This window comes from Dreissena polymorpha, chromosome 2, assembly GCF_020536995.1.
Source record: "Dreissena polymorpha isolate Duluth1 chromosome 2, UMN_Dpol_1.0, whole genome shotgun sequence".
Lineage (NCBI taxonomy): Eukaryota > Metazoa > Mollusca > Bivalvia > Myida > Dreissenidae > Dreissena > Dreissena polymorpha.
This window is the reverse complement of record NC_068356.1, coordinates 147,871,207-147,897,838: the sequence shown is the minus strand read 5'-3', so window position 1 is coordinate 147,897,838 and position 26,632 is coordinate 147,871,207. Positions and strand designations below refer to the sequence as shown.

At 36.6% G+C, this 26,632-nt stretch overlaps 2 protein-coding genes across 10 annotated transcripts in view; one reads left to right on the top strand and one right to left on the bottom strand.

The window, feature by feature from the left end:
- Positions 1 to 161: 161 nt before the first annotated feature.
- LOC127869377 (uncharacterized) lies at positions 162 to 26,428 on the bottom strand. 4 transcript variants are annotated; one of them, XM_052411894.1, is made up of 12 exons: positions 26,386 to 26,428; positions 19,840 to 20,021; positions 17,288 to 17,353; positions 16,059 to 16,640; positions 13,972 to 14,029; positions 13,590 to 13,637; positions 11,159 to 11,920; positions 9,129 to 9,258; positions 7,052 to 7,143; positions 5,803 to 5,913; positions 1,012 to 1,106; positions 162 to 433 (listed from the first exon to the last, which is right to left on the bottom strand). In XM_052411894.1, the coding sequence occupies exons 2-12, from the start codon at positions 20,014 to 20,016 to the stop codon at positions 269 to 271; spliced, it is 2,286 nt and encodes a 761-aa protein (XP_052267854.1). In that variant the 5' UTR covers positions 20,017 to 20,021; positions 26,386 to 26,428; the 3' UTR covers positions 162 to 268. The 4 variants fall into 4 exon arrangements, with proteins under 4 accessions (XP_052267854.1, XP_052267855.1, XP_052267853.1 ...); XM_052411895.1 differs by lacking the exon at positions 13,590 to 13,637 and adding an exon at positions 13,505 to 13,552; XM_052411893.1 differs by lacking the exon at positions 13,590 to 13,637 and having other exon boundaries at positions 13,924 to 14,029.
- Positions 26,429 to 26,432: 4 nt separating this feature from the next.
- LOC127869372 (dipeptidyl peptidase 9-like) overlaps positions 26,433 to 26,632 on the top strand; it is a 169,624-nt gene continuing 169,424 nt past the window's right edge. For all 6 annotated transcript variants that reach the window (XM_052411881.1, XM_052411879.1, XM_052411882.1 and 3 more), the window contains exon 1: positions 26,433 to 26,547. The gene's annotated coding sequence lies outside the window, so the exon portion shown is untranslated. The remainder of the gene's footprint in view (positions 26,548 to 26,632) is intronic.

Sequence of the window (26,632 nt, the reverse complement as noted above, 5' to 3'; positions counted from 1 at the left end):
TACCAAACGCTGTTCATAGCTTTTACAGATTGGATACAAAGTAGAACTTACAGTAAATTAAAAGTGTCTGGGTGAATGTAAATATTGCTTCAATAGTTTAGTTAACCAATTCCTTGCATACCAGTAAGATTGGATATAGTTCGGAAAAGTAACTTGTATGATTAAGGTTGCAATTATTGTTTATTTGAAGACAAGTGTCAGACCAACAAGTCTACACCATAATATTATGTCGATGCAATCAATATACTAGTATCTAAGAGGTTTTTGTTTAGTGTCCATCTGGTTTTATAGCAATGAGAGCAATGTTCCTCGGCGAAATGAACTCGTCAAACACGATAACTATGTTTCCATGGCAACCGTTCTCAGCCAAGCAGATCTGCCTGTCGACGTAGACCAGGGATTCCAGCACAGGTTGTAGTAGAAACTGTAGCGCCTGTAAAAAGTAAAACAACTAAAATACACCATAGCGATACTTCACAATTTTGAAATCAATAACATTTGCTGACATCCACAACATAGGATATCTCTTTGCGTAACATAATAGTTTCTTAAATACCTTCTCAGGGCGGTCACTGTGAAAGTGTATTGAAATCATTAAATAGCAAACACACGTCTTTGAATGTTTTCAATAAATACCACATTGTGATTTCATTGAATATTTTGAACCTCATTGAGCATATGCCTTTTAATATTTCCCAAACAGTAACGTGTTAAACCAAGCAAGAACTGCATAAGCAGTACTATTTTAGGAATAGGTAAAATCCAGGATGTTTTTATTACTGTTGAGATGAAAGACTATTTTATTACGTGTGTCTGTTTTTTCTAACAGTTTTTATATTTTATTTTTACTTGATAATCACTTTTTCACAAAGTGAAGCATCATTTTCTATGAATTCTTTATGAATCCAAATATGTGATAGCAGGTATATTTACACATTAGTGGTATCCGGCATATTTACTTATACATGGAATCAGGCATATTTGCACTATGAATTGTATACCGAGGCTTACCGTGATAGGTTCAATCAGACAGAAGTACTGCATAAAGTTGTCATGGAGTGTAACCATTGTTTCCTTGAACTTCTGTGCATCATCCTGAAGGGACACTGTAAACATGCAAACAACAAAATAGAATTTATGGGAACAGATTAACACCAATTTGCCCAGAGCAATATATTCTGTCCATTAAGAAAGTCGACAAAGTTATAAGTTCCAAGCAAAGGAAGATTGGCATCTAGAAAGAATCGTAATGGATTGAGTGAAGAAACATTACATAATCTAAAGGTGGAATACAACATAATTTAAAAGGTAGATATAACAAGAGCTGTCACCATAGGATGACTTATGCCCCCTATAAACGCTTGATAGAAGTTATGAGCTTTTTTCGAAACCTAAACGCACAATTTGAAACCTAAACACGGACGCTAAGTTCAAGGTCAAGGTCACAGGGGTCAATATGTGTGTGCGTATGGAAAGGCCTTGTCCATATACACATGAACCAAATATGAAGGTTATATCTCAAGGGACATAGAAGTAATGAGCATTTTTCGAAACCTAAACGCAGATTTCAAAACCTAAATGCGGACCCTAAGTTCAACGTCAAGGTCACAGGGGTCAAAATTGTTGTGTGTATGGAAAGGCCTTGTCCATATACACATGCATAACAAATATGAAGGCGACATCTCAAGGGACATAAAAGTTATGAGCATTTTTCAAAACCTCAACGCAAAGTGTGACGGAAAGACCGACAGACGGACAGTCCGATCACTATATGCCCGCCTACCCGGGGCATAAAAATACTGCGTTTGTTTATTGATATATAAACATCATTGAAACTACGAGAAATATTCATAACATTTTGTAGGTGATAACATTATTCTGCTTAGGACTGGAGCCATACACTTTTCGTTATTACAGAGCCTAACAATATACATATTAACAACCTTGCCTTGTTACAACACAATTCTTTATGAAAGAATAAGATTTCAATAACTGATCATTTATTTAAAGATTTCCCTCACTCAAAAGTCTAAACAATCAGAGGTTAACGTCAAGAACTGAACTGCAAGTAACAAAGCTTTCAATGTAAATTTAAAAACAGGTTGTATTTAAGTGAATATTTCAGACCTAAGTTTAATCATTCATTTTTGTTTCAAACGATTTAACCACTAAGTAGTATTTATCCCCAAGCTTTTTGAAAAAAAGGTGGGGATATTGTGGTTATCTCCGCTGTCCGTCCGTCTGTCTGTCTGTCCGTCCGTCCTGGCCACTATCTCCTCCTACACTAAAAGCACTAGAACCTTGAAACTTACACACATGGTAGCTATGAGCATCTGTGCGACCCTGCACTATTTCGAATTTTGATCTGACCCCTGGGTCAAAAGTTAAAGCGGTTGGGGTGGGGCCGCGTCAGAAATTATCACTCATTTTTTTAGGTTATTTTACATTTACTTCTTTATTTCTACACCGATTCACTTCAAATTGATACTGGACCTCTCTTATGACAATACGGTCAATCTCAACCATGCATGGCCCCATTCCCAACCCTGGGGCGCCCCGCCCACATAGGCCACACCCACCAAAAATTTCCATTTACTATAATTTTTTCATTTCTACACAGATTCACTTCAAATTGATACTGAACTTTTGTTATGACATTAGGGTCAATCACAACTATGCATGGCCCCAATCCCAACCCTGGGGCGCCCGCCCACATAGGCCACACCCACCAAAAAATTCCATTTACTATAATTTTTTCATTTCTACACGGATTCACTTTAAATTGATACTGAACTTCTCTTATGACATTAGGGTCAATCTCAACTACGCATGGCCCCATAACCAACCCTGGGGCCCCGCCCACATAGACCACACCCACCCAAAATTGCCTTTACTATAATTTCTTCATTTCTACACCGATTCACTTCAAATTGATATTGAACTTCTCTTATGACAATACAGTCAATCTCGACTACCGTATGTATGGCCCCATTACCAAACCTGGGGCACCCCGCCCACATAGACCACACCCATCAAAATTGCCTTTTACTATAATTTCTTCATTTCTACACCGATTCACTTCAAACTGATACTGAACCTCTCTTATGACAATACGGTCAATCTCAACTATGCATGCACAATTACCAACCCTGGGGCGCCCTGCCCACATATGTCACACCCACCCAAAATTGCCTTTTACTATAACTTCTTCATTTCTACACCAATTCACTTCTAATTGATGATCAACTTCTCTTATGACAATACGGTCAATCTCAGCTATGCATGGCCCCATTACCAACCCTGGGGCACACCTAGGTCAAACATTCGGCGTGGGGATACGTGTCGGCCTCTGCCGCGCCATTTCTAGTTACTAATTTAAGTCAACACTGCAATAAATTGTAGTTCAAGAGCTTCATAGAAATATATTACAAGAGGGCCATGATGGCCCTGAATCGCTCACCTGACTCATTAAGATCAGATGAAAACTATGACCTCTATTGTCTACACAATGTTTTTCTATGATTTGACCTAGTGACCTAGTTCCTGACTCTAGATGACCCAAATACAATCCCAATCCAGATTTCATCAAGATAAACATTCTGACCACAGTTCATAAATATTGGATGAAAACTGTGACCTCTATTGTCAACACACGGTTTTTCTATTTATTTGACCTAGATTTTTACCCCAGATGACTCAAATACAATCCCACCCAGATTTCATCAAGAATTCTGACCAAATTTCATAAATGTTGGATGAAAACTGTGATCTCTAATGTCTACACAAGGTTTTTCTATGATTTGACCTAGTGACCTAGTTTTTGACCCCAGATGACCCAAATAAAATCCCAACCCAGATTTCATCAAGATAAACATTCTGACCAAATTTCATAAAGATTGGATGAAAACTGTGACCTCTATTGTCTACAGAAGGTTGTTCTATTATTTGACCTAGTGACCTTGTTTTTGAACCCAGATGACCCAAATACAATCCCAAACCGGATTTCATCAAGATAAACATTTTGACCAAATTTCATCAAGATTGGATGCAAACTGTGACCTCTACTGTCTACACAAACAAATTGTTGACGGACGGACACACGCAGGCACGCACAACGGACGCCAGACATCACACGATCACATAAGCTCACCGTGTCACTTCATGACAGGTGACCTAAAAATATGTGTAGGAGATAAACATGAACAGTTGTGGTTAAAATCCCATAGAAACAAGGGCTGTTTGTAAAACATGCATGCCCCCCTATATGGGCTATAAGTTGTAGTAGCAGCCATTGTGTGAATACGTTTTTTGTCATTGTGAATGGTGGTGGTGGTGGTGGTGGTGGTGTAGTAGTAGTAGTAGTAGTAGTAGTAGTAGTAGTAGTAGTAGTAGTAGTAGTAGTAGTAGTAGTAGTAGTAGTAGTAGAAGTAGTAGTAATAGTAGTTGTAGAAGTAGTAGTAGTAGTAGTAGTAGTAGTAGTAGTAGTAGAAGTAGTAGTAGTAGTAGTAGTAGAAGTAGTAGTAGTAGTAGTAGTAGTAGTAGAAGTAGAAGTGGTGGTGGTGGTGGTGGTGGTGGTGGTGGTGGTGGTGGTGGTGGTGGTGGTGGTGGTGGTGGTGGTGGTAGTAGTAGTAGTAGTAGTAGTAGTAGTAGTAGTAGTAGTAGTAGTAGTAGTAGTAGTAGTAGTAGTAGTAGTAGTAGTAGTAGTAGAAGTAGTAGTAGTAGTAGTAGTAGTAGTAGTAGTAGTAGTGGTAGTAGTAGTAGAAGTAGTAGTAGTAGTTGTAGTAGTAGAAGTAGTAGTAGTAGTAGTAGTTGTAGTAGTAGTAGTAGTAGTAGTAGTAGTAGTATTAGTAGTAGTAGTAGTAGTAGTAGTAGTAGTAGTAGTAGCAGTAGCAGAAGCAGTAAAAGCATTACAAGACCAATACTTAAGAATGATCAAATGGGAAAAGGTAACCTAGCACTGGCAGTAAATATGGGGCTCATTTACAGGTCAGATTTGGAATCTCTGCTGTAAAATGAGATTTTGAATGAATTAAAGGGAGGCAAATCTGTAATAAAAAGAACATGCATAAACCGTAGTTGTTTCCCTTGTTTGAACCATGCTAAATCCTTACAAGTTTGGAAAGAATTGGATGAAAAATTTGGACTTTATTGCATAAACACCATTTTCTCAATTCAAGAGGAGGTAATTATGTACTTCATGGACTAATAATGCTCATTTTTTGTAGGGTTCGTGTCCTCATTGATATAAAGACACTGTGCAAATTTGGAAAGGATCGGACAAAAAATGTGGAAGATTTTTTAAAGTTTTCACAAAATAGGCAAAAACGAATAAACATGCAAAGTTCAACGAGCTCCTGCGGCCATGTTTTTTGACGAATCAAATTTCTTTGAACAACTTTTTCAGGGTAGCCTTCAAAGGTCATCCTGTGAATTTTTTTGAAAATCTGATGTGCGGTTTCTGACAAGAAGATTTGTTAAGGTTTTTACCATATATGGTCATGATGGCCATCTTGGTTATGTGATCAAATTGTTTTTAACAATTCTTTTGTCCCATGACCTAGGGATGCTCCACATGAAATTTAGTTGAAATTGGCTGAATGGTTTAGTAGAAGAAGATGTTTACAAATTGTTTACAGACAGACGGACGGACGGACGCCGGACACTGAGTGATCACAATAGCTCACCTCTAGCTATCGCTCAGGTGAGCTAAAAACAGGACACAGATTAAAGGACTTCAATACAACGATTTAAACTTGTGTTATCAAGAATATTTGGTACTACAATTCCAGCTCTCAGACATACCTGACTGTGGTAACACAATGTGTTTAAAAACAGATGTTGAGTAACTTTCAATGCACTCGTAGCTTGAACGTGGTACCAACTTCCGGGTTGTCTTGGATAAACTGTAGTCTCCTTCAAAACGAAATAACGTGGTCATATTAAATGTCACTCATTTCAAGAGAATATGCTGTTCAAACTTATGAAACTAACATCATTAATGATTGCATTCTTAAACTACAGTTTTGTATTAAGCGAGTATGAAATATTTGTTTCACACAATTGTGCCTTCCAGGATGGCGCAAAGAAATCTGAATTAGTTGCAAAATTCAATCTTTAATCTGATCTAGTTTTAATTCAAACCAATTGCCGTACGCTGGCTTGAATTGGAAGCCTTTACGGCTTATTGCAAAACTGTTCATATCCAGGACAGAGCTATGACAGATTTCTTAAGACAACATCTCCACAATGCTCCATAAGTGGGAATCAGTAGCATTACACCATACCCATTATACCAAAGTGGTCTAGATCTAGGTGTTGCACATTCCTCAATCACTCCCCTTATCACAAACACACACATCACAGTTACGTGTTTGTAAGCAGGTCTCCAGTATAGCTCTGTATGCCACATTCCTAGTTACCTGTTGCTAAGCAAATCTCCAGTATAGCTCTGTATGCCATGTTCCTAGTTACCTGTTTCTAAGCAGATCTCTAGTATAGCTCTGTATGCCATGTTCCTAGTTACCTGTTTCTAAGTAGATCTCCAGTATAGCTCTGTATGCCACGTTCCTAGTTACCTGTTTCTAAGCAGATCTCCAGTATAGCTCTGTATGCCACGTTTCTAGTTACCTGTTTCTAAGCAGATCTCCAGTAGAGCTCTAAATGCCACATTCCTAGTTACCTGTATGTAAGCAAAGCTCAAGTATAGCTCTGTATGCCACGCGCCTAGTTACCTGTTTGTAAGCAGATCTCCAGTATAGCTCTGTATGCCACGTTCCTAGTTACTTATATGTAAGCAAAGCTCAAGTATAGCTCTGTATGCCACGTTACTAGTTACCCGTTTCTGAGCAGATCTCCAGTATAGCTCTGTATGCCATGTTCCTAGTTACCTGTATGTAAGCAAATCTCAAGTATAGCTCTAAATGCCACGTTCCTAATTACCTGTATGTAAGCAAAGCTCAAGTATAGTTTTGTATGCCACGTTCCTAGTTACCTGTTTGTAAGCAGATCTCCAGTATAGCTCTGTATGCCACGTTTCTAGTTACATGTATACCTGTTTGTAAGCAGGTCTCCAGTATAGCTCTGTATGCCACGTTCCTGGTGTGGACATTATGATCTTCCGAACTCTGATGTTGCCATCTAGACCTGGTGGCATACAGTATGTAATAAACAACAGTTAGACATTATTAATCAATGAACAACTTGTTCTTGTTTTATGTAGGGCTTTAATGGGGACTATTTCACAGTTTTGAAAAATGATGATTTTCTAAAGCATTGTCATTATTATAGATTCAGAAAAGCAAAATAAAACTTCAATACTTTTGACTAAAAACATGTCAAAAGTATTGGTTAATTACTGTAAAATCTATATCAGTACAAGGGCTGTTTGTAAAACATGCATGCCCCCCATATGGGCTCTCCGTTGTAGTGACAGCAATTGTGTGAATATGTTTTTTGTCACTGTGACCTTGACCTTTGACCTAGAGACCTGAAAATCATTAGGGGTCATCTGCGAGTCATGATCAATCTACCTATCAAGTTTCATGATCCTAGGCATAAGCGTTTTTCAGTTATCATCCGGAAACCATTTGACAATTTCGGGTCATCTGCCAGCCATGTTCAATTTACATGTACATGTGTACCTATGAAGTTTCATGATTCTAGGCATAAGTGTTCTTGAGTTATCATCCAGAAAGCATTATACTATTTTGGGTCACCGTGACCTTGACCTTTGACCTAGTGACCTGAAAATCAATAGAGCTCATATACAAGTCATGATCAATTGACCTATCAAGTATCATGATCCTAGGCCTTAGCGTTCTTGAGTAATCATCCGGAAACCATCTGGTGGACAGACATACGGACGTACATACGGACGGACCGACATGAGCAAAACAATATACCCCCTCTTCTTCGAAGGGGAGCATAAAAATAATAGAGTGTGTGTTCCTACATAATTTTCCTACATAATCTGGAAAATACTTGATAATAATGTTTATAACTTGCTACAAATAATTAACAAATGTCTGGCCGCATGGTACGGTATAAGCTTTTGCTTCCAGAGGCCCCAGCTTCGAATCCTGGGAAGGTAATATTGTTTATGCTACTTTAAAGTTAAGGGGTATATAAACTACTACACAATATAAGATGGCCATACTTTGAAGCTCATGGGATATATCCACTTATACTAGCCATTATAAGGAGAAACTTTGAAGTGTTTAGAGTACATCAAGTACTATTACTCATTTTAACAAGAAACTTCATGAGTTATCCGATATAACTACCTGTTTTTTTTTCAATCACAAAGACGTATTTTCTTCAATCATACAGTGCTTTTCTTCTCAATTAAATGATAACACTTGATTTCTCAATGTTAAACTTTATTTCTTAAGTTAAAACAAACTTCAACAAGGGACAAAATTTCACAAAACCAGGTTTTCAATGAAAAAAGTCTGATAAAGGGAAACAACTACAACTCAAAATGTGCATTGCTAATGATTGTTCATCACAGTTACCCACTTGTTTCAAAATCAATCTATTTTTAGTTGTGGCGACCTTAACCTTGTAGATATCTACATAATTCTTGTGAGCGCCACACCGTCAAATGATGGTCAAATGATGGCGAACAAATGTGCCAAATGATTTTAAAATCTGACAATGAATGACATAGTTATGGCCCGTACAAGCTCATTTATGGCCATTTTTGAAATTGGAACTCAAAGTGTGACCTTGACCTTGGAGATATCGACGTAATTCTTTTGCACGACACACCGTCAAATGATGGTGAACAAATGTGCCAAATGATGTTAAAATCTGACAATAAATGACATAGTTATGGCCCGGACAAGCGCATTTATGGCCATTTTTGACCTTTTAACTCAAAGTATGACCTTGACCTTGGAGATATAAACGTAATTCTTTTGTGTGACACACCGTCCAATAATGGTGAACAAATGTGCCAAATGATTTTAAAATATGGCAATGAAAGACATAGTAATGGCCCGGACAAGCTTGTTCCGCCCGCCCACCAGCCAGCCCGAACGCATTCGCGAATCTAATTACCAGTTTTTTCCTTTGGAAAACCTAGTTAAAAATTAAATATGTACGACTTGTCACATTGGTTTTACCACCTTGTTTCCTGTGCAGCCAGTCTCATTGCAAAGGGAGACAATCTAAACTCTGGATGATTTTGTTGGAATGCCCGGAGTTGTCTGCCTAGGGTATCGCTCATAGGAAAGTTAGAGATGCACTTATCTGCTTCTGCAATCCCCAAGAATGTAGACTTATTTCCTTATGTCTTATTTGTTCGCATCATGATACAACAGAGTTTATTCCAGAAATGAAAAAAATAATTCCAACCCTGATGAAATGCTTTTAAAAGAAATATGTACTGAGACAAATTGCAAAGACAGCAGAACATGTCATACATAAAAACATTGTTTTTTTCTTTTGTAATAGACAACCAAAAAAATTGAGAAAAATAAGCACACACACGCACACACACACTTTGAACTATTTACTTTTGGAGTCAACGTCCAGAAAACAAGAATAACAGTGAAACTGATGGATGCTCCCCGATGATGTGCTTTGTCGATCTATGTGTACAATTTCAATATATCATTTTGCAGGTTTAGAAATTATCTCCCTTTTATAGCTTATTACTTCCCTTGGATTGTATTTTTTTACTTACAAATTGACCTTGAAGGATGAGCTTGACCTTTCACCAAAATGTGCAGCTTCATGAGATACACATACATGCCAAATATGTAAGAGATCGGTAAAATATTGAAGGCGCTATGAGAAACTGTAACAAAAGTGTGACGGAAGAAAGGAAGGACAAACTGGCAACTATGCTCTCCGAAAATTTTTGGGGAGCATACAAACTAGAGCTTGTCAAATGTCATTATTTAATGGCAAGAAGAAATAATAATGAAACAGATATACTGATTCCAAACATGTTCATAAGTAAAGCAATTTATAAAATAAGAAAATAAAAATTGCTCATGCACAATTTCATATCGTAAGAAACAATGCTTGCTAATTTAAATGTTGTATGTCTTAGGAGCATATCTTCACACATTGTTTTTATTGACAAACAGACGACCATAGTGAAACATATATCCCCTTCTCTACTTTTCTGGGGGAACATAATAAGTATGAAAAAAAGCCACAATAATACGTGACTAGTACCCCTACATCCTTGTGACATCTATGCTTATGTGTCAGACATGTATAGATCACTCACTGACTAAGTGGGGAGGAACAAAGTACTGTACACATCTTTATTTAATCACAAAAACATGTGAAGTTTCAATAAACTATTTTTATTTTGATCCAAAAACGTATACCACTTTTATGTAGAACAAGCAAATTCGTCGAATTGATACCCCCCCCCCCCTCCCCCGTTAAATAAATTTTGTTTATAAGTGGATAAGTGAAGGGTTGTGCCTGGTAATTGAGAACAATTACATCAGGACATTTTGAGAATCCATTTTAGTATGGTAGAATCCTTACCAAATAAGGCATATTTAATCAAAATGTGTGATTTTGACTTTTGTGACTTTGACCATGACCCTAGCAACCTGGATCTTATATTTGACACGCAGCTAGATAATGGAGAACAATTGTGGACAGTTATTACAGAATCCCTTGATGCATAGTAAAGGAATGGCTAAATAGGAAATAATTAATCGAATTTGTGACCTCTGACCTTAATGTGTTACCTTGGCTTTAACCCCTAGGATTATGGGTTGAATCTCAAGCATCCCCAGATGATTGAGAACAACTATGGCAAGTTTCATGGCTCTGGCTCATGTGTTAATGGCTATATAGCTCTTGGCTTATATTAAAAAGCCTTTTTTCAAGATACAAAGGGCCATAACTCTGTTATTAACAGATGGTGTACAATGCCATTTGGTGTGCATCATCCTCTTATCCATATATATACTCATACCATGTTTCAATGAAATCCGCCAAAGCACTTCCAAGATATGGCTCAGGACAGACGGAAAGAAGGATGGACGGACAACGCCAAAACAATATCTCTCCACCTATGGCGGGGGATAAAAACCACCTAACCTCCTTCAAACGGACCAACAGTGTGACTCCCAATATTCAACAGTTCCATGGGGGGTAAAACAAACATTCCCCATAAACATACCAGAGTATTCCATCCTATGGTAGCAGCAGCTCACACAACAAAGGGAAGTAATCCAGTCAGTCCTCACAAAATATCGCAGAATGGTCGGCGTGAGATCCCCACAGCAATGTAACCCGATCATGCAAACTCTAAGCTGCCTGTTACTGTGATGACAGAAACTGCTGCCCTCTATTTGACTTTTACCATGGTTGCAGCAATCATATGATCGATTATTATAACTCTCAAAAGTATTACTGTTTGGTTTTTCACATTTTTCATTGCAATTAAAATGTTTATGTTCACAATTTTCACCAGGATTTTCTGTTAACTTTATTTTTGCCTCTGATATGTAATTTGAACTCTTCTGTCCCAGCTTACAGTCCGTGTTGAAAGCTGCCATGTCTGTGTTGAAAGCTGCCATGTCTGTGTTGAAAGCTGCCATACATCTTTGATTTGTATTTTGAGTGAGCTGATTTGTTCTATCAAAAAGTGTTTCATATGTCCCAGCAGTTTTTGTGCTTGCATTATAACAGCTATTAACTGAACGCTTTTTAGAACTTGTTATAGGGCACTCAACAATATTCCTTTCTTCATCGCGCCTAACTGAATGCTTATCATCTGGACGTTCCATTTGATTTCTGCCACACTGCAAACCAGTCATATGTGTACATGCCAGGGAAGGCAGATTTGTGAACCAGTCGGACACCAAGGAAGACAACTCTTTGAGTGACTGTTCATCCCGAGTTATCCTGCATGTAGTATTGTGTAGAAATGGACAGGAATCTGAAATGAAACACAGTCACTGCTAAAATATCAAGGTATACACAATGGTGTGCATTAAAAGTTGCCTGACCTACCCTAAAAACCGAAATAGAGTACTATATTGGACTTATATAAAAAATGTTTTGTGTTTTGTTTTCATAATAAAAACAAGAAATGTGTTTGTCAGAAACACTATGTCCCCTTCTGCGTCACTTTGAATTTTTTGTTTTTTGTTTGACCTTTGATCTTGAAGGATGACCTTGACCTTTCACCACTCAAAATGTGCGGCTCCATGAGATACACATGCATGCCAAATATCAAGTTGGTATCTTCAATATTGCCAAAGTATTCATAAAATGAGCGATTTTGGCCACATATATTTGACCTCTAACCTTAAAGGATAACCTTGACCTTTCACCACTCAAAATGTGCGGCTTCATGAGATACACATGCATGCCAAATATGAAGTTGCTATCTTCAATATTGCAAAAGTATTAATAAAATGAGCGATTTTGGCCACATATATTTGACCTCTGACCTTGAAAGATGACCTTGACCTTTCACCGCTCAAAATGTGCAGCTCCATGAGATACACATGCATGCCAAATATCAAGTTGATTTCTTGAATATTGAAAAAGTTATTGCAAATGTTAAAGTTGGAGCAAACAGACCAACGTACAAATGTACAGACCGACAGACAGGGCAAAAACAATATGTCCCCCACTATAGTGGGTGGGGGACATAATTATTTAAAAAATATTTTAATAGCATTTGTTAAGATATTCTGTGTTGCAAGAAACTAATATAGCTGACACAAAAAGGTTAAGCGCATACAACAGGTGTACAAGAAATCCTCATATGTGAACATCACACTTGGGAACTTCTTACTGATTATTAACATTTTGAACACTGTCGACCAGTTAAACCCCCTATGTCTCTAAATGTTTTCTTCTGATGTATAACAGATTCACCAAGTACTATTTAAGATTTTTTTAAAGATGATTTTAAGAGGACACTTTAACAGTGTGTTTTTTTCTACAGTTATTTAGATTTTCCATATGTTCAGTCTTTACTACAATATGATTTTTTCTATCTTAATATTAGAGCTAGGGACCAGCAAATGTCCGTGTCAGTAATATTGGGTTGGAAATACCCAAAACATGTTTCCTCATTTGTAGATAAGACAGGGAATATTAATATAATCATTTACAGACAGTGTTGAAATTTATTTAAGGCTTTTAACAGTCTGAGATTGAAATACATGTATTAGCAAGACAAATAAGGTTTGTAAACTTGTTTTAATCATTTTTTTCAAGTATAAATCAAGATGAACTTATAATTTTTATTTATGAGAATATACACCCCCTTTAATTGTTTTTACAACAATTTCTTTTTTGTTCCACTATTTTTCACCAGTAATTAGCATGAATAGTTAAAAAGAACCATGAATATACTTACGATGCAAAGGGGTTTAGGAAACCTCTGACACCAGCATTATACAATATAGTATCCTAAGTGTGTGGTCCTTAAATCAGTTGCTCAAACCCCAGTTGTATGGTTCCCCTGACCTTCAACCCCCAGTTATCTGGTTAACAATTTAGTTACCTGTATGTGTGGCCCTTAATTCAGCCCCTGCTGTATGGTTCCCCTGACCTTCAACCCCCAGTTATCTGATTAACAATTTAGTTACCTGTATGTGTGGCCCTTAATTCAGCCCCTGCTGTATGGTTCCCCTGACCTTCAACCCCCAGTTATCTGTTAACAATTTAGTTACCTGTATGAGTGGCCCTTAATTCAGCCCCTGCTATATGGTTCACCTGACCTTCAACCCCCAGTTATCTTTTAACAATTTAGTTACCTGTATGTGTGGCCCTTAATTCAGCCCCTGCTGTATGGTTCCCCTGACCGTCAACCCCCAGTTATCTAACAATTTAGTTACCTGTATGTGTGGCCCTTAATTCAGCCCCTGCTGTATGGTTCCCCTGATCTTCAACCCCCAGTTATCTGGTTAACAATTTAGTTACCTGTATGGGTGGCCCTTATTTCAGCCCCTGCTGTATGGTTCCCCTGACCTTCAACCCCAAGTACTGGTAGTCCATAGTTGTGGTGTAACACCTGGCCTAGGTAACCCTGTCAGAAAACAGTCACCAATCATTTGTCATTATAGACAGACTTCATTAAGTTAATAATTTGTTAATAAGAAAAACACAATTATTGAGAACTTTAGATTTGAAATATTTGTTAAATTAAACAAGAAGGTCCCATAACCCTTGGCTTAACTTCTTGATTTAGAACAAAGTTGTTGAATTTAATTTCGTTGCAACAGTCCTGCAAGTTTCAGTAACAAGGGCCATGATGACCCTTAAGTAAACTAAAGTTAGGCGGTTGAAATAAGTTGGAGCAAACTTTTTTTCAAATTCAATAATTATAATAATAATGTATATCACTTCATTTCAAAATATAGACAAACATTACGGTCACCATGAAGTAGCATAAACTGGAATGTAACATTATAATTTTTAGTTGAGAGCGTTAACTCACAACTAATTTAGTGATGCAGTTTTGCAAATCAGTCTGCTTTAGCCACGCTAGGAAAGATAACTGGAAGTCAGTCGTCAGTCTGCTGTTAACTACGCTAGTAACGATAACCACTTCCTGGTTTTACTTCACCAATGGTTAATTGCAGCAGACAGCCTGTATGTAAACAACTGGTTTAAGAGCTTGTGGGACATATTGGCCAGTCTTGTGTTTATAACAGCTTGTGCGACAACATTTGCCAGTTTATCATTGAAATCTGTACATATTGGCTGCTTTCAGGGAAAACAGGGCTTAAAGCTGCATTTAAAGTCTGTCATGTGGGCAAAATTGTTGCTCAATAATTTTAAGAAAATAGATAAAGTAATAGATACACATAACACAACATGTACATGACTATAGGCTTGTTATTCCTTAGCAAGGCATCACAAATTCTAAATATGGTTGCCAGTGCAGCAACCGATTGTAAAAAAAAGAGACATATTGTTGTTATTTTGTCTAAGTTATCTCTAGAACATAAATATGAGGATAAACAGTGCACACACATCTCAACCTGTGCTTTAAGACACACTCTTTATAAATTTGAATGGGTTGTGTTTATTTCAAACTTGCAATATAAAAAGCTATAACATAATTTTTTTAAACTGAGTTGCTTCTAAGATTATGCAATATTCTACCACGGCACATGACTTGTTTTCTATATACAAAGAAGGAAAACTACCGTGGGTTATTACCCCGATATACCAACAGATATAAGTATGACATCACTTTGATTGTCCGCACACTGTTTATGAATAAAGACGACGTCATTTGATTTTGATTGTTGTGGTGACGTCGCGTTTTCGCAGAAAATTGGAGGACATTCGGTTAATATAATTCTCATTCATAACCGTTAACTCCTGGATAACTTATTCAAGAAATCGTGCTAGACACGAATTAATCTACGTGTAAGCATTGGTTATTGTGGTTATAACCAACAGTATGTCGTTCCGATGCTTGTTATCAAACCACTCAGGCTACGCCCACATGGTTTAATTCCTACGCATCGGAACTCCATACCGTTGGTCATTACCGCAATAACCAACGGTTACCCGTCGATTATTTCTTAAACGAAAAACTTCAGTGCCTTCAGCGCTGTGATAATACTAGAAGATAATTATTTTACAACACTTTATTTCAACTAATTAACTAATGTCAACATGGTTGACAGTTTCATTAGGTCATGAAAATATATGACTATATAAAATTAACACTTAAATTGCAGAATGCCAAATCCTCCTTCAAACAAGATCTTTATATGTTGAAACAACAACTGTCTGACCCTGTCTTAATGCCAATTTGACTGTTGACATTAATATCTTGCCTCAACCTTTAAGTTAGGAAACGGCTATTATAATACTAGTATATTGTGAACATAAACATTCTGACCAAGTTTCATCAAGATTTAGCGTGTGACCCAGATCCACATTCGGACTAGATAATATCGGTATAAACATTAATACAAATTTAATCAAGATTGGGCCATACATGTGGACTCCAGAGTAGTAACACAGTCTTTCTACTATTTCACCTTGTTTTTCTGATTTAAAGATGTAACAAACATACTTCAAAGTTTGACTCTTACCAATCCAGCTCCAATATCCACTATGACATCACTTCCTGCCAGTTCTGCTATCCTAGCAACCAGGCTGCTCATGTTACATACTTCATGAAGCTTCTTGGCAGACATTCCTCTCCTAATGGATGGGTCAATGTCACTGGGGTCCAAGGGAGAGAAATGTGTGACAAACTCCAGGGGAAACAAATCTGCACTGACATTTAAGTAAGACATCTGTTGAGTGATATCCAAGGAAGGCAACTGTTGTGAGACATGTAGGGGAGATAACTGTGCCTTGTCATCCAGATGAGACAATGTCTTCAGGGTAGACAACTGTTCTTGGACAACTGTTGGTGTAAAATGTGCACTACCAGGCATGACAGAACATTGTGTACTGTCACTTAAGGGCGTAAACCGGTGTTCTTTTTGCAGAGAAGGAAACCTTGTGGTGTTATGAACTGGGGGAACATGTTTGTAAGGGGAACATTCACAATCTTGTCCTTGTTTACATGTTTTATTTATTTTAAAGCGCTGCTGGTTCATATCGCGACTCAAAGAATACTTCTGACTGGTTTTGATGAAGAATTTCAATGACTCAGGCCATGATTCCTGAAACATTACAATAAAGCTGACATGAAAATGCATTAACTTGTGTTTAATTTAAATATGTCAAAAAGGGTACAATTCTATTACATTCCCCAAACAAGGATTTTAAAAGAACAGGAAGGTTATTCATCAAAAGAGCACTTAAGCACCATCAGTCATATTATCCCTGTAGAAAACTTTTAATAAAGCATGAAGTATGATAAATCCAACAAAAACACATATTTTTCTTTCCTTTTTTTATCAACGTTTCAGCTTACGCCTTCATCATGATAAAACGGATGTTACGTCATTGACTTAATGTACATTAAAATGTGGGAAAATGTACATCAATAAAATGAACGTTAATTAAATTAAGCTTAACTTTCGGATTCAAGAATACACAATTTCCTATAAAATTATATATAATTTTTTTTATATAATAAATCAAGTGTAATATATGTTTAAATTTCCTATAACATGCACTTGAATTTAGAACATTGTCTAGATATAATTAGTATAAATAGTTTCAATTTGAACATATAATTTATTTATTTAAACTTCAAATACAATTTCCTGTATAATAATGTAATGAGATCAAATTTCAAAACTATGGCATGGTGGGGTCCAAAGGCTGATATGGGACCACACCCAGAGCAAGGCAAGACTTGTACCTGATATTGACCATCTGGCATTGCTCTTAACTCCTCCTGAGAAAGGCTTACAAATGTTGTCATCCACTGTAATGAGAATAATCTAATATGAAACTGAAGTAAAAGTGGTCAACAAAACTATTAGGTTATTTAAAAGCGTGTTGCACAATTTAGTGATCTATGTGGACAATCACAGCTGTGCGCCTGTACAAATTTATGACATATCAGAGACTGGGATAAAGGTGCGCAGTGCGTTCTTTTCCTATTCAAACGAAAAACTGCACATCATTTCCGTAATTTGATGCGCACCATTACACAATGCGATCCCCTTACATAAATCTTATATAAGATAAACTACTCTTCAACACAAATTATTTGTTTGCTCTTACTCGACTTATGAGATCTTTCATGAAAAAATCAAGGTAGATCGATCCCCGCGTCGCTGAGGTAATATTTGTTTAAGTTGTTGTTGTCATGAGAACTCGTTGATTTACAACGTAAAAAGTCTGAACTGACGCAAATTAATTAAATAATATTTTTCAACTTCGCTTTTGCTTTATTTTGATAATTTAATCCAAAGTTTAATGCTAGCTAGTCTTTTTTTCTGGAATCGTAAACAACAAGTCAGTTAAAGTCTTCCAAAACTTTGCACTCTTGTGCGAATAAACAGTTTGAAGTCATCAAAGGAAAGCTGCATCCGGTCTGCTTGAGCAATAAAGCGACAAATTTCTCATCGACAATATTGGCTTCCTTTGTCTAGCAATCAACATGCTGAACAAATTGTGTGTTTGTTCCTCAATGCATAGCTTCGCCTTTTAATCTTTTGCAGGGAACGGAGGTGGAGTTTAACGGTTAACTGAGCAAGTGTTTTACGCAAGTTGGGTTTTGCTTTGCCGAAATTACTCAGCCCTAAGCTTTGAAACAACAAATACATTTATCAATGATTTTCTGAGATATACCAAAAAGTTCCGATTTACAAACTTTCTGAACAGTTCCTAACTATGGACGCCTGTGTTTACAAAATTCCTAAACACATATATTGTAAATAACTGCAGTGTTTTATTGGATTATTTATAGTATAATTATCAGATTGCAAGGTATTTATATTTCAATCTACTATAATATCGGGTTTGTTTAATATAATTAATATATTAAACAATATAGTTGCATCACAGAATGGGAAATACATATGATGAGGTCGCAATTTTACTGACGCTGATTTTCCTATTGTCTGTAATTTTTACCCGAAATAAATCTTGAAAGTGCCCATTCATTTTGCTAAGTGCCCATTAAACTTTGTAGTTGCCCATTGTTTTTTTCATCTATGGGGCAGTAATCCCATCAGAGAAAAAAATATCCCGATCTCTGCATACTTGTTTAAAAAATTCCCTATGGACAATTTTCAAACTTGTTAATGTAACCCATCCAGAAAAATCCCTAGTCCAAATTTTTGACGCTCTTAAATATTAAGCTACTTTTTATATGGGTAATATTTGTTCCAAAGAATTTAGCCCATATAAAAAGTATCTCTAAATTCTTTGCGCGTCTTATAAATGAGACTAGAAAAATCCCCAACCGCTATCGGTTCCAAATCAGGCAGACACTCTACCACTTCGCTATAAAAGCTAGCTCATATAGAAAGGCAGTATAAGTTCTCCTTATACCGAACCCTGCTACATTAACACAGATTCAAATTAAAACAAGAGCACCGCATAGCAGGTGCCAACGCTAGGCAGTGGGTGCAGTTTGGTCACCGTGACCTTTGACCTTGTTACCCCAAAAAATGGGTGTGGCATGTAGAACTGATCAAGGTACAGCTACATATGAAGTTTCAAAGTTGTAGGTGGAAGCACTTTGATTTTAGAGCCAATGTTAAGGTTTTAGCACAACGATGGCAGACAGCAGACAACGAGCTGGCTATGACAATACCTCGGGTTTTCTCCAAAAACAGCCGAGCTTAAAACAACATACAAATGAGGGCGAAATAATATTTAGACCAATTCTAAAAATACCTTGTACAGGAGTATTTATCACTTGAGATTGATAAGCCTTGAAGCCATGGAATTATTTGGAGGATTCCAAGTGTTTGCATATTATAATTTGTGTCTACACATAAAGAGTTTAATATCGAAATATAACTATTTAGAATACCGTGAGGTTTCATTGATAATCTGGAATCTTTGACTTTGTATATAATCAGTTTGAACTGTGATGGGGCCAAAGTATTCACAAATCTCTGTTTAGGTTTTTTATTGTGATGTACCCCAATACCACTTTGATACGTATTTTGACACATTTGAAGTCCTTTAGTAAATCTAATTAAATTTAAGTTGTTTCTTTATATATTCAAGTTGTAAAGGCTTCATTTCCAATCCTAAGATTCTGATGAGTAGCAAACAGCATAAGACCTGAGCAGACTGTGAGTTACTCACAGGCTGTTCTGGTTTGATGCTGTTTGCACATAGCCATTTTCACATTGCTTTTGAGTGGGAAAAGGTTAACTTAAGAATGTTGTCAAATACATAAATTTATGAGAAACTTTAACAATTATCTATTAGATAGTATAACACTACCTCTGGAGGAATTTTCTTCCAAATACAGCTTGTGAAGATTTCTGTCACTTTGAAATCGTAGAGCCATTGATATTCATACAGGAATCTGAGCAGGTCAGTAAAGTCAGTGGTAGGTACATGTAGATGATTTCCATAGCAAGAAGACCTTTCACTTTTGTCCTTGGTGCTGCTGTCCATTCTGGCTGTAAATTCAATATAATTTAATAACCATACCCCAAAAACTTGTATAAAAATGAAGTCAGATGTACAAAATAAGTCAATTACTAAATATCAATACATTTGTGAAATTTGTATTTGGCTGTTATATTTTCTCCATACAACTTAATAAAACAAACAAACAAAGAAAATGTTCTGCGTATAACCTGTTCTTTATAAAACTAAAAAAAAACAGCAGACAAACCAAGAAAACGCTCTATGGTAAATTTGACTAAAGCTGCTGTATTCAAGTGGAAAGCGATTTGCCGGATTATATAAAAGATGTCCTAGATTTTAACATTTTTAACATAAACTGCATAGACATTTGATCTATTCAATAAAAAAATAATGAAATGGACAAGTCATTTACAAGAAAAAGACATGCATGCCGATAAAATAGATTTTTTTCTCCAGAACTTTTCTTTTCAAACAATAATATTTAAATTATTTGTGAATGGTTTGTATAATAATTAACAAGATGTGTTTGAGAAACACAATGTCCCCCTATATGATGTTTGACCTTGTAGGATGACCTTGACCCTTCACTACTCAAAATGTGCAGCTCCTTGAGATACACACGCATTTCAAATATAAAATTGCTAGCTTCAATATTGCAGAGGTGACATTACATGCGCAATTTTGACCCATATACTTGACCTTGACCTTTCACCACTCAAAATGAGCAGCTCCATGAGATACACATGCATGTTAAATATCAAGTTGCTATCTTCAATATTGCAAAAGTATTAATAAAATCAGCAATTTGGGCAACATATATTTGACCTCTGACCTTGAAGGATGACCTTGACCTTTCACCACTCAAAATGTGCAGCTCCATGAGATACACATGCATGCCAAATATCAAGTTGCTATCTTCAATATTGCAAAAGTATTCATAAAATGAGCGATTTTGGCCACCTATATTTGACCTCTGACCTTGAAGGATGACCTTGACCTTGACCTTTCACCACTCAAAATGTGCAGCTTCATGAGATACACATGCATGCCAAATATGAAGTTGCTATCTTCAATATAGCAAAAGTTATTGCAAAATGTTAAAGTTGGCGCAAACAGACAGACCAACCAACCAACCAACAGACAGGGCAAAAACAATATGTCCCCCACTACTATGACATAACAAGAGCACCGCCTTGCGGGTGCAGACCGCTCATCTATTTTCTTTTTAAAGGTGAAGGGACTCTCATTTTCAATCACAAAGGAGGGACGAGTGGAGTGAAGAGGGGTGTATAGTGTGGGGTTGTGGACATTTATTACATTATCTTCCAAAAAAGCGAAAAAAAAAAAAAAAAAAAATCGGGGGGGGGGGGGGGGGGTGGGGGGGGGGGGGGGTTTGGGTGCGATGGTTGGACGGTATTTCAAACATAACCGTTTTTAAAAAAAATGGGGGGGGGGGGGGGGGGGGGGTATAGTGTGAGGGTGTGGTGATAATTTGTGAGTTGATCTAAAAAAAAAAAAAAAAAAAAAATCAAAAAAATAATTTGGGGGGGGGGGTGGGGTGGGGGGGTAGGGGGGGGTATAGTGTGAGGGTGTGGTGGTCATTTGTGAGATGATCTTTAAAAAAAAAAAAAAAAAAAAAAAAAAAAATTAGGGGGGGGGGGGAGGGCACGGGGGAGGGGGGGGAGGGCACGGGGGATGGTTTGGGTGAAGTCTATTGTGGTATGTCAGGTAAGAGTAGTTTCATCAAAGTATCAATCAAATCTAATCATAAATAAAGAAGTTATGGCAATTTTAGCAAAATTTAATAATTTGACCTTGAGAGTCAAGGTCATTCAAAGGTCAAAGTAAAATTCAAGTTGCCAGGTACAGTAACCTCATGATAGCATGTAAGTATTTGAAGTTTGAAAGCAATAGCCTTGATACTTCGAGTGGATCGAAACACAAAATTTAACCATATATTAAAAGTTACTAAGTCAAAAAAGGGCCATAATTCCGTAACAATGACAACCAGAGTTATGCAACTTGTCCTTTTACTGTACCCTTATGATAGTTTGTGAGTGTTCCAAGTATGAAAGCAATATCTATGATACTTTAGGGGTAAAGTGGACCAAAACATAAATCTTAACCAAATTTTCAATTTTCTAAGTATAAAGGGCCCATAATTCCGTCCAAATGCCAGTCAGAGTTACATAACTTTGCCTGCACCGTCCCCTTATGATAGTTCATAAATCTTGCAAGTATGAAAGCAATAGCTTTGATACTGTAGGAATAAAGTGGACCTAAACACAAAACTTAATCAAATTTTCAATTTTCTAAGTATAAAAAGGGCACATAATTCTGTCAAAATGCCAGTCAGAGTTACATTACTTTGCCTGCACAGTCCCCTTATGATAGTTAGTAAGTGTTGCAAGTATGAAAGCAATAGCTTTGATGCTTAAGGAATAAAATGGACCTAAACACAAAACTTAACCAAAATTGTCAATTTTCTAAGTATAAAAAGGGCACATAATTCTGTCAAAATGCATGCCAGAGTTATCTAACTTTGCCTGCCCAGTCCCCTCATGATAGTAAGTAAATGTACCAAGTTTGAATGCAATAGCATTGATACTTACTGAGAAAAGTGGACCTAAACGCAAAACTTAACCAAAATTTTCAATTTTTTAAGTATAAAAAGGGCACATAATTCTGTCAAAATGCACGCCAGAGTTATCTAACTTTGCCTGCCCAGTCCCCTCATGATAGTAAGTAAGTGTACCAAGTTTGAATGCAATAGCATTGATACTTTCTGAGAAAAGTGGACCTAAACGCAAAACTTAACCGGACGCCGACGCCAACGCCAACGCCAACGCCAACGCCAACGCCAACGCCGACGCCAAGGTGATGACAATAGCTCATAATTTTTTTTCAAAAAATAGATGAGCTAAAAAGTACAATATTTTTATCCTTCTATTACCGTGTATCGAGTGGTTAAGGAAACGAGTAAAATAATTTCTGAATTAATGCAAACAATGTCGCAATAAACAATTTACCTTTAAAGATTGATTTTATTCCCATTATATCCATGCCAAAATTGGCTATTTACAGTCTGTTTAACCACACTAAGCCGATAGTTCCATACAAACCCGCAAATAACAACCACTACAAGCTTGTTTACATGTACCTGTTATGGAGATGACACATCCGAAAGCGAGAGTACTTGATTGCAATAGGTATAACGCCAACAAAACTTAAACAAGGGCTGTTTGTAAAACATGCATGCTCTCCATATGGGCTGTCCGTTGTAGTAACAGCCATTGTGTGAATACGATTTTTGTCACTGTGACCTTGACCTTTGACCTAGTGACCTGAAAGTCAATTAGGGTCATCTGCGGGTCACGATCAATGTACCTCTGAAGTGTCATGATCCTAGGCAAAAGCGTTCTTGAGTTATCATCCAAAAATCATTTTACTATTTCGGGTCACCGTGAGCTTGACCTTTGACCTTGTGACCTCAAAATCAATAGGGGTCATCTGCAAGTCATGATCAATCTACCTATGAAGTTTCATGATCCTAGGCGTATGCGTTCTAGAGTTATCATCCGAAAACCATTTTACTATTTCGGGTCACCGTGACCTTGACCTTTAACCTAGTGACCTCAAAATCAATAGGGGTCATCTGCAAGTCATGATCAATCTACCCATGAAGTTTCATGATCCTAGGCGTATGCGTTCTTGAGTGATCATTCAAAAACCATTTTACTATTTCTGGTCACCGTGACCTTGACCTTTGACTTAGTGACCTCAAAATCAATAGGGGTCATCTGCGAGTCATGATCAATGTACCTATGAAGTTTCATGATCCTAGGCCCAAGCGTTCTTGAGTTATCGTCTGACAACCACCTGGTGGACGGACCGACAGACCGATCAACCGACAGACCGACATGAGAAAAGCAATATACCCCCTCTTCTTCGAAGGAGGGCATAAAAATTCAATTTAAGGAACATATTTATACAAACTGAAACAGTAATGAAAAGAAAGAGAACTTAAATTCAATTTACAGTTTAACAAGTTTCTTTTTTATTGGTCAATCTTCTTTTGAGCAACATTGACGCATAAAGTGCTCAAGAATTGCAAAAACACAAACGTTCGCAATTTGTTCAAATTTTGGCATATATGAGCGCACAGATTGTTCCATGCACCATTTTTTTGAGAGTCAGGAAAAATTAAAAGAGTTTTCATTAAAATTAATAAAAAAATCAAGTGGTGTATTAACACTATCGCAGCCGTCTGTCTCACTTTGCAGTTTATGTGGACATTTAATGTAGAGGACAGAAAACATTGAATGAAAGAGGGATACATTTGGATTATTTCAGTTGAAGTAAGATTTTGAATTTCAGAAATGCAATTAAACTTGTTTTTTCTTTACGTTATTTATGTCTGTATTTATTTTCAAGTGTAGTTATGTTAGTGAAACAAAATACTCAGAGCGCAAGCGTTTGATATCATCACATGAGCTGTGTTATTAATGTAAACAAAGTGATCAAAATTAGGCTTCGCTAAATATAAGGGACTTGACTATTTCAAACATAAAAAAAAAAAATTAACAAATGTCCTTATGTACAGGGCTTGCACTAAAAATGAATTTTGGAAGTCCTGACATCCTGCTATTTACTTATTGAAGTCCCAATCAGAAATGTAGGAAGTCCAAACAACTTAAATGGTGATGTTAAAGGAGTGTCAACTGTGTAAATGATCACAAACTCTTCCCATCCATTTTTGTGCCAATCCTTAACTTTTTGACCCAATAGAAGTCAAGTTTACTGCGAAAAATTTAGTTTTTTATAAAATTTGTAAAACTGGATTATTTTATCAAAATTATTATTGTGCCAACTAAGAAATACAAAGAAATTATGTGATATAGATTTGTCATGGAAATAAAATGTTTAGTGGAAAATAACTAGTAAAGGTAAATTAAAGTTCAACAAAAAAGTTACGGCGACGGTTCCACACGATTTTTTTTGGCAATGTAAGTGGAAACATTTTTTTACGCATTGCTTTATGCAATCTTTTCATTTATATATAGATATAAAGATCAACATCATTACTGGGTAATTTAATATAACAAGTTCCAGCTCCATCCTTGGTAAATGAATTTTGCAACCCTGTTGCATGGCAGATTTTGAAAAACATGCGTTTGTTCTCTTCGTTTATTTCCAACCAGTCAAACTGCTTTAACCAAGTCGTCTGAAAAAAAGGGACTTTGGTGTTTCAATTGCTTTGTTTTTTGTTTGTTTTCTGATTAGATTCATTTTCTAATTTATGTTTCGTCGAAAGTGGAATGCCAAAATCGGCAAGCATCAGTGCCACATTTTGAACACGTATGATAAGTGGTACAAGTTCAATATTTTTGTCAAATTTATATCTGTCAATTAAAACAATTTTACAAGTTACAAACAGGTCGCTTTTTAAAACTGAAGTCCTGAGGGTAAACAACTTCATAACAAACAGGTTGCAATGTTCTTAATTAAAACAATGGTGCAGGCCTACTAACTGTTATAACAATTAACAACTTTTGGTTAAACAGGGTCAAGGATGGGGTCTCAACTTCTTTGCCGACATTCATACGCTATTATTATCAAAACATCTTGACAATAAACAAGCACTTACTTTAATTAAGCACGGTCCGTCTAATCGTGAACAGCGTACGTATTAAGATCGTTGTCTCCTAAAATTCATCAAAACAAGCACTTACTTTAATTAAGCACGGTCCGCCTAATCGTGAACAGCGAACGTATTAAGATCGTTGTCTGCTAAAATTCATCAAAACACAAGTGTCTACTGTGAGCCTGCGCCGATTGTATTGGAAAGGAGGCAGAGTTAAGACTGATCGAGACATGTGCAAAACACATTGAGTCTGCAGAGAGCAGTGTTGATTGAAGCGTTATTTTAATCGACAGCTTACTTCACCAGTTGCTATTTTAGGAGTATGGCCAATTTTTAGGAAGTACAATGGACGTCATGGGGTTTTGTTATAGGCATATGGAAACAATTATCGGGCGTTATATACGACCGTACACCACTTAGTCAAGTTAGTGCAAGCCCTGTTATGTATGATAACAATTATTCAATTAAACTTCACAATCTGCAAAATCATTTAAACTATTTCAGAGACAAGTACCAGTTTTGTAAATTATACTTTGCAAATAAAATGTTTACAGTTGCCATGATAAGTGATATCCCATTAACTCCATCCGAAATACCGATACAGTATTTATTTTCCATGATTCGTGAATACAGCTAACTCAATTCTTGAATCTCAACAGTCAAGTCAAAGCCTATGTACAGAATCTGAAAAACCTTAATATAATCCAGTTAACTAGGTTAAGAGTTAAACATAATAATCTAATAACTACACCTGTCTTCTATTCAATGCTGTTAACTTGTGTTGTTGTTTTTCAAGGGACGCTACTCTAAAGTAATTTGACCTTCACCCTGTTACCAACTTCTAAGTTACTGTAGAAAAGTCTTCGTATACAAGTTCTGTTTGATGAAGATTAAAATAATATGTTTTAAAGGTAAATGAATGACTAATACTATTGTTGATCTCTCAGTTATGTTACTCTATGTGTAACTAACACGTCTTTAGTATGGCTCATGTTT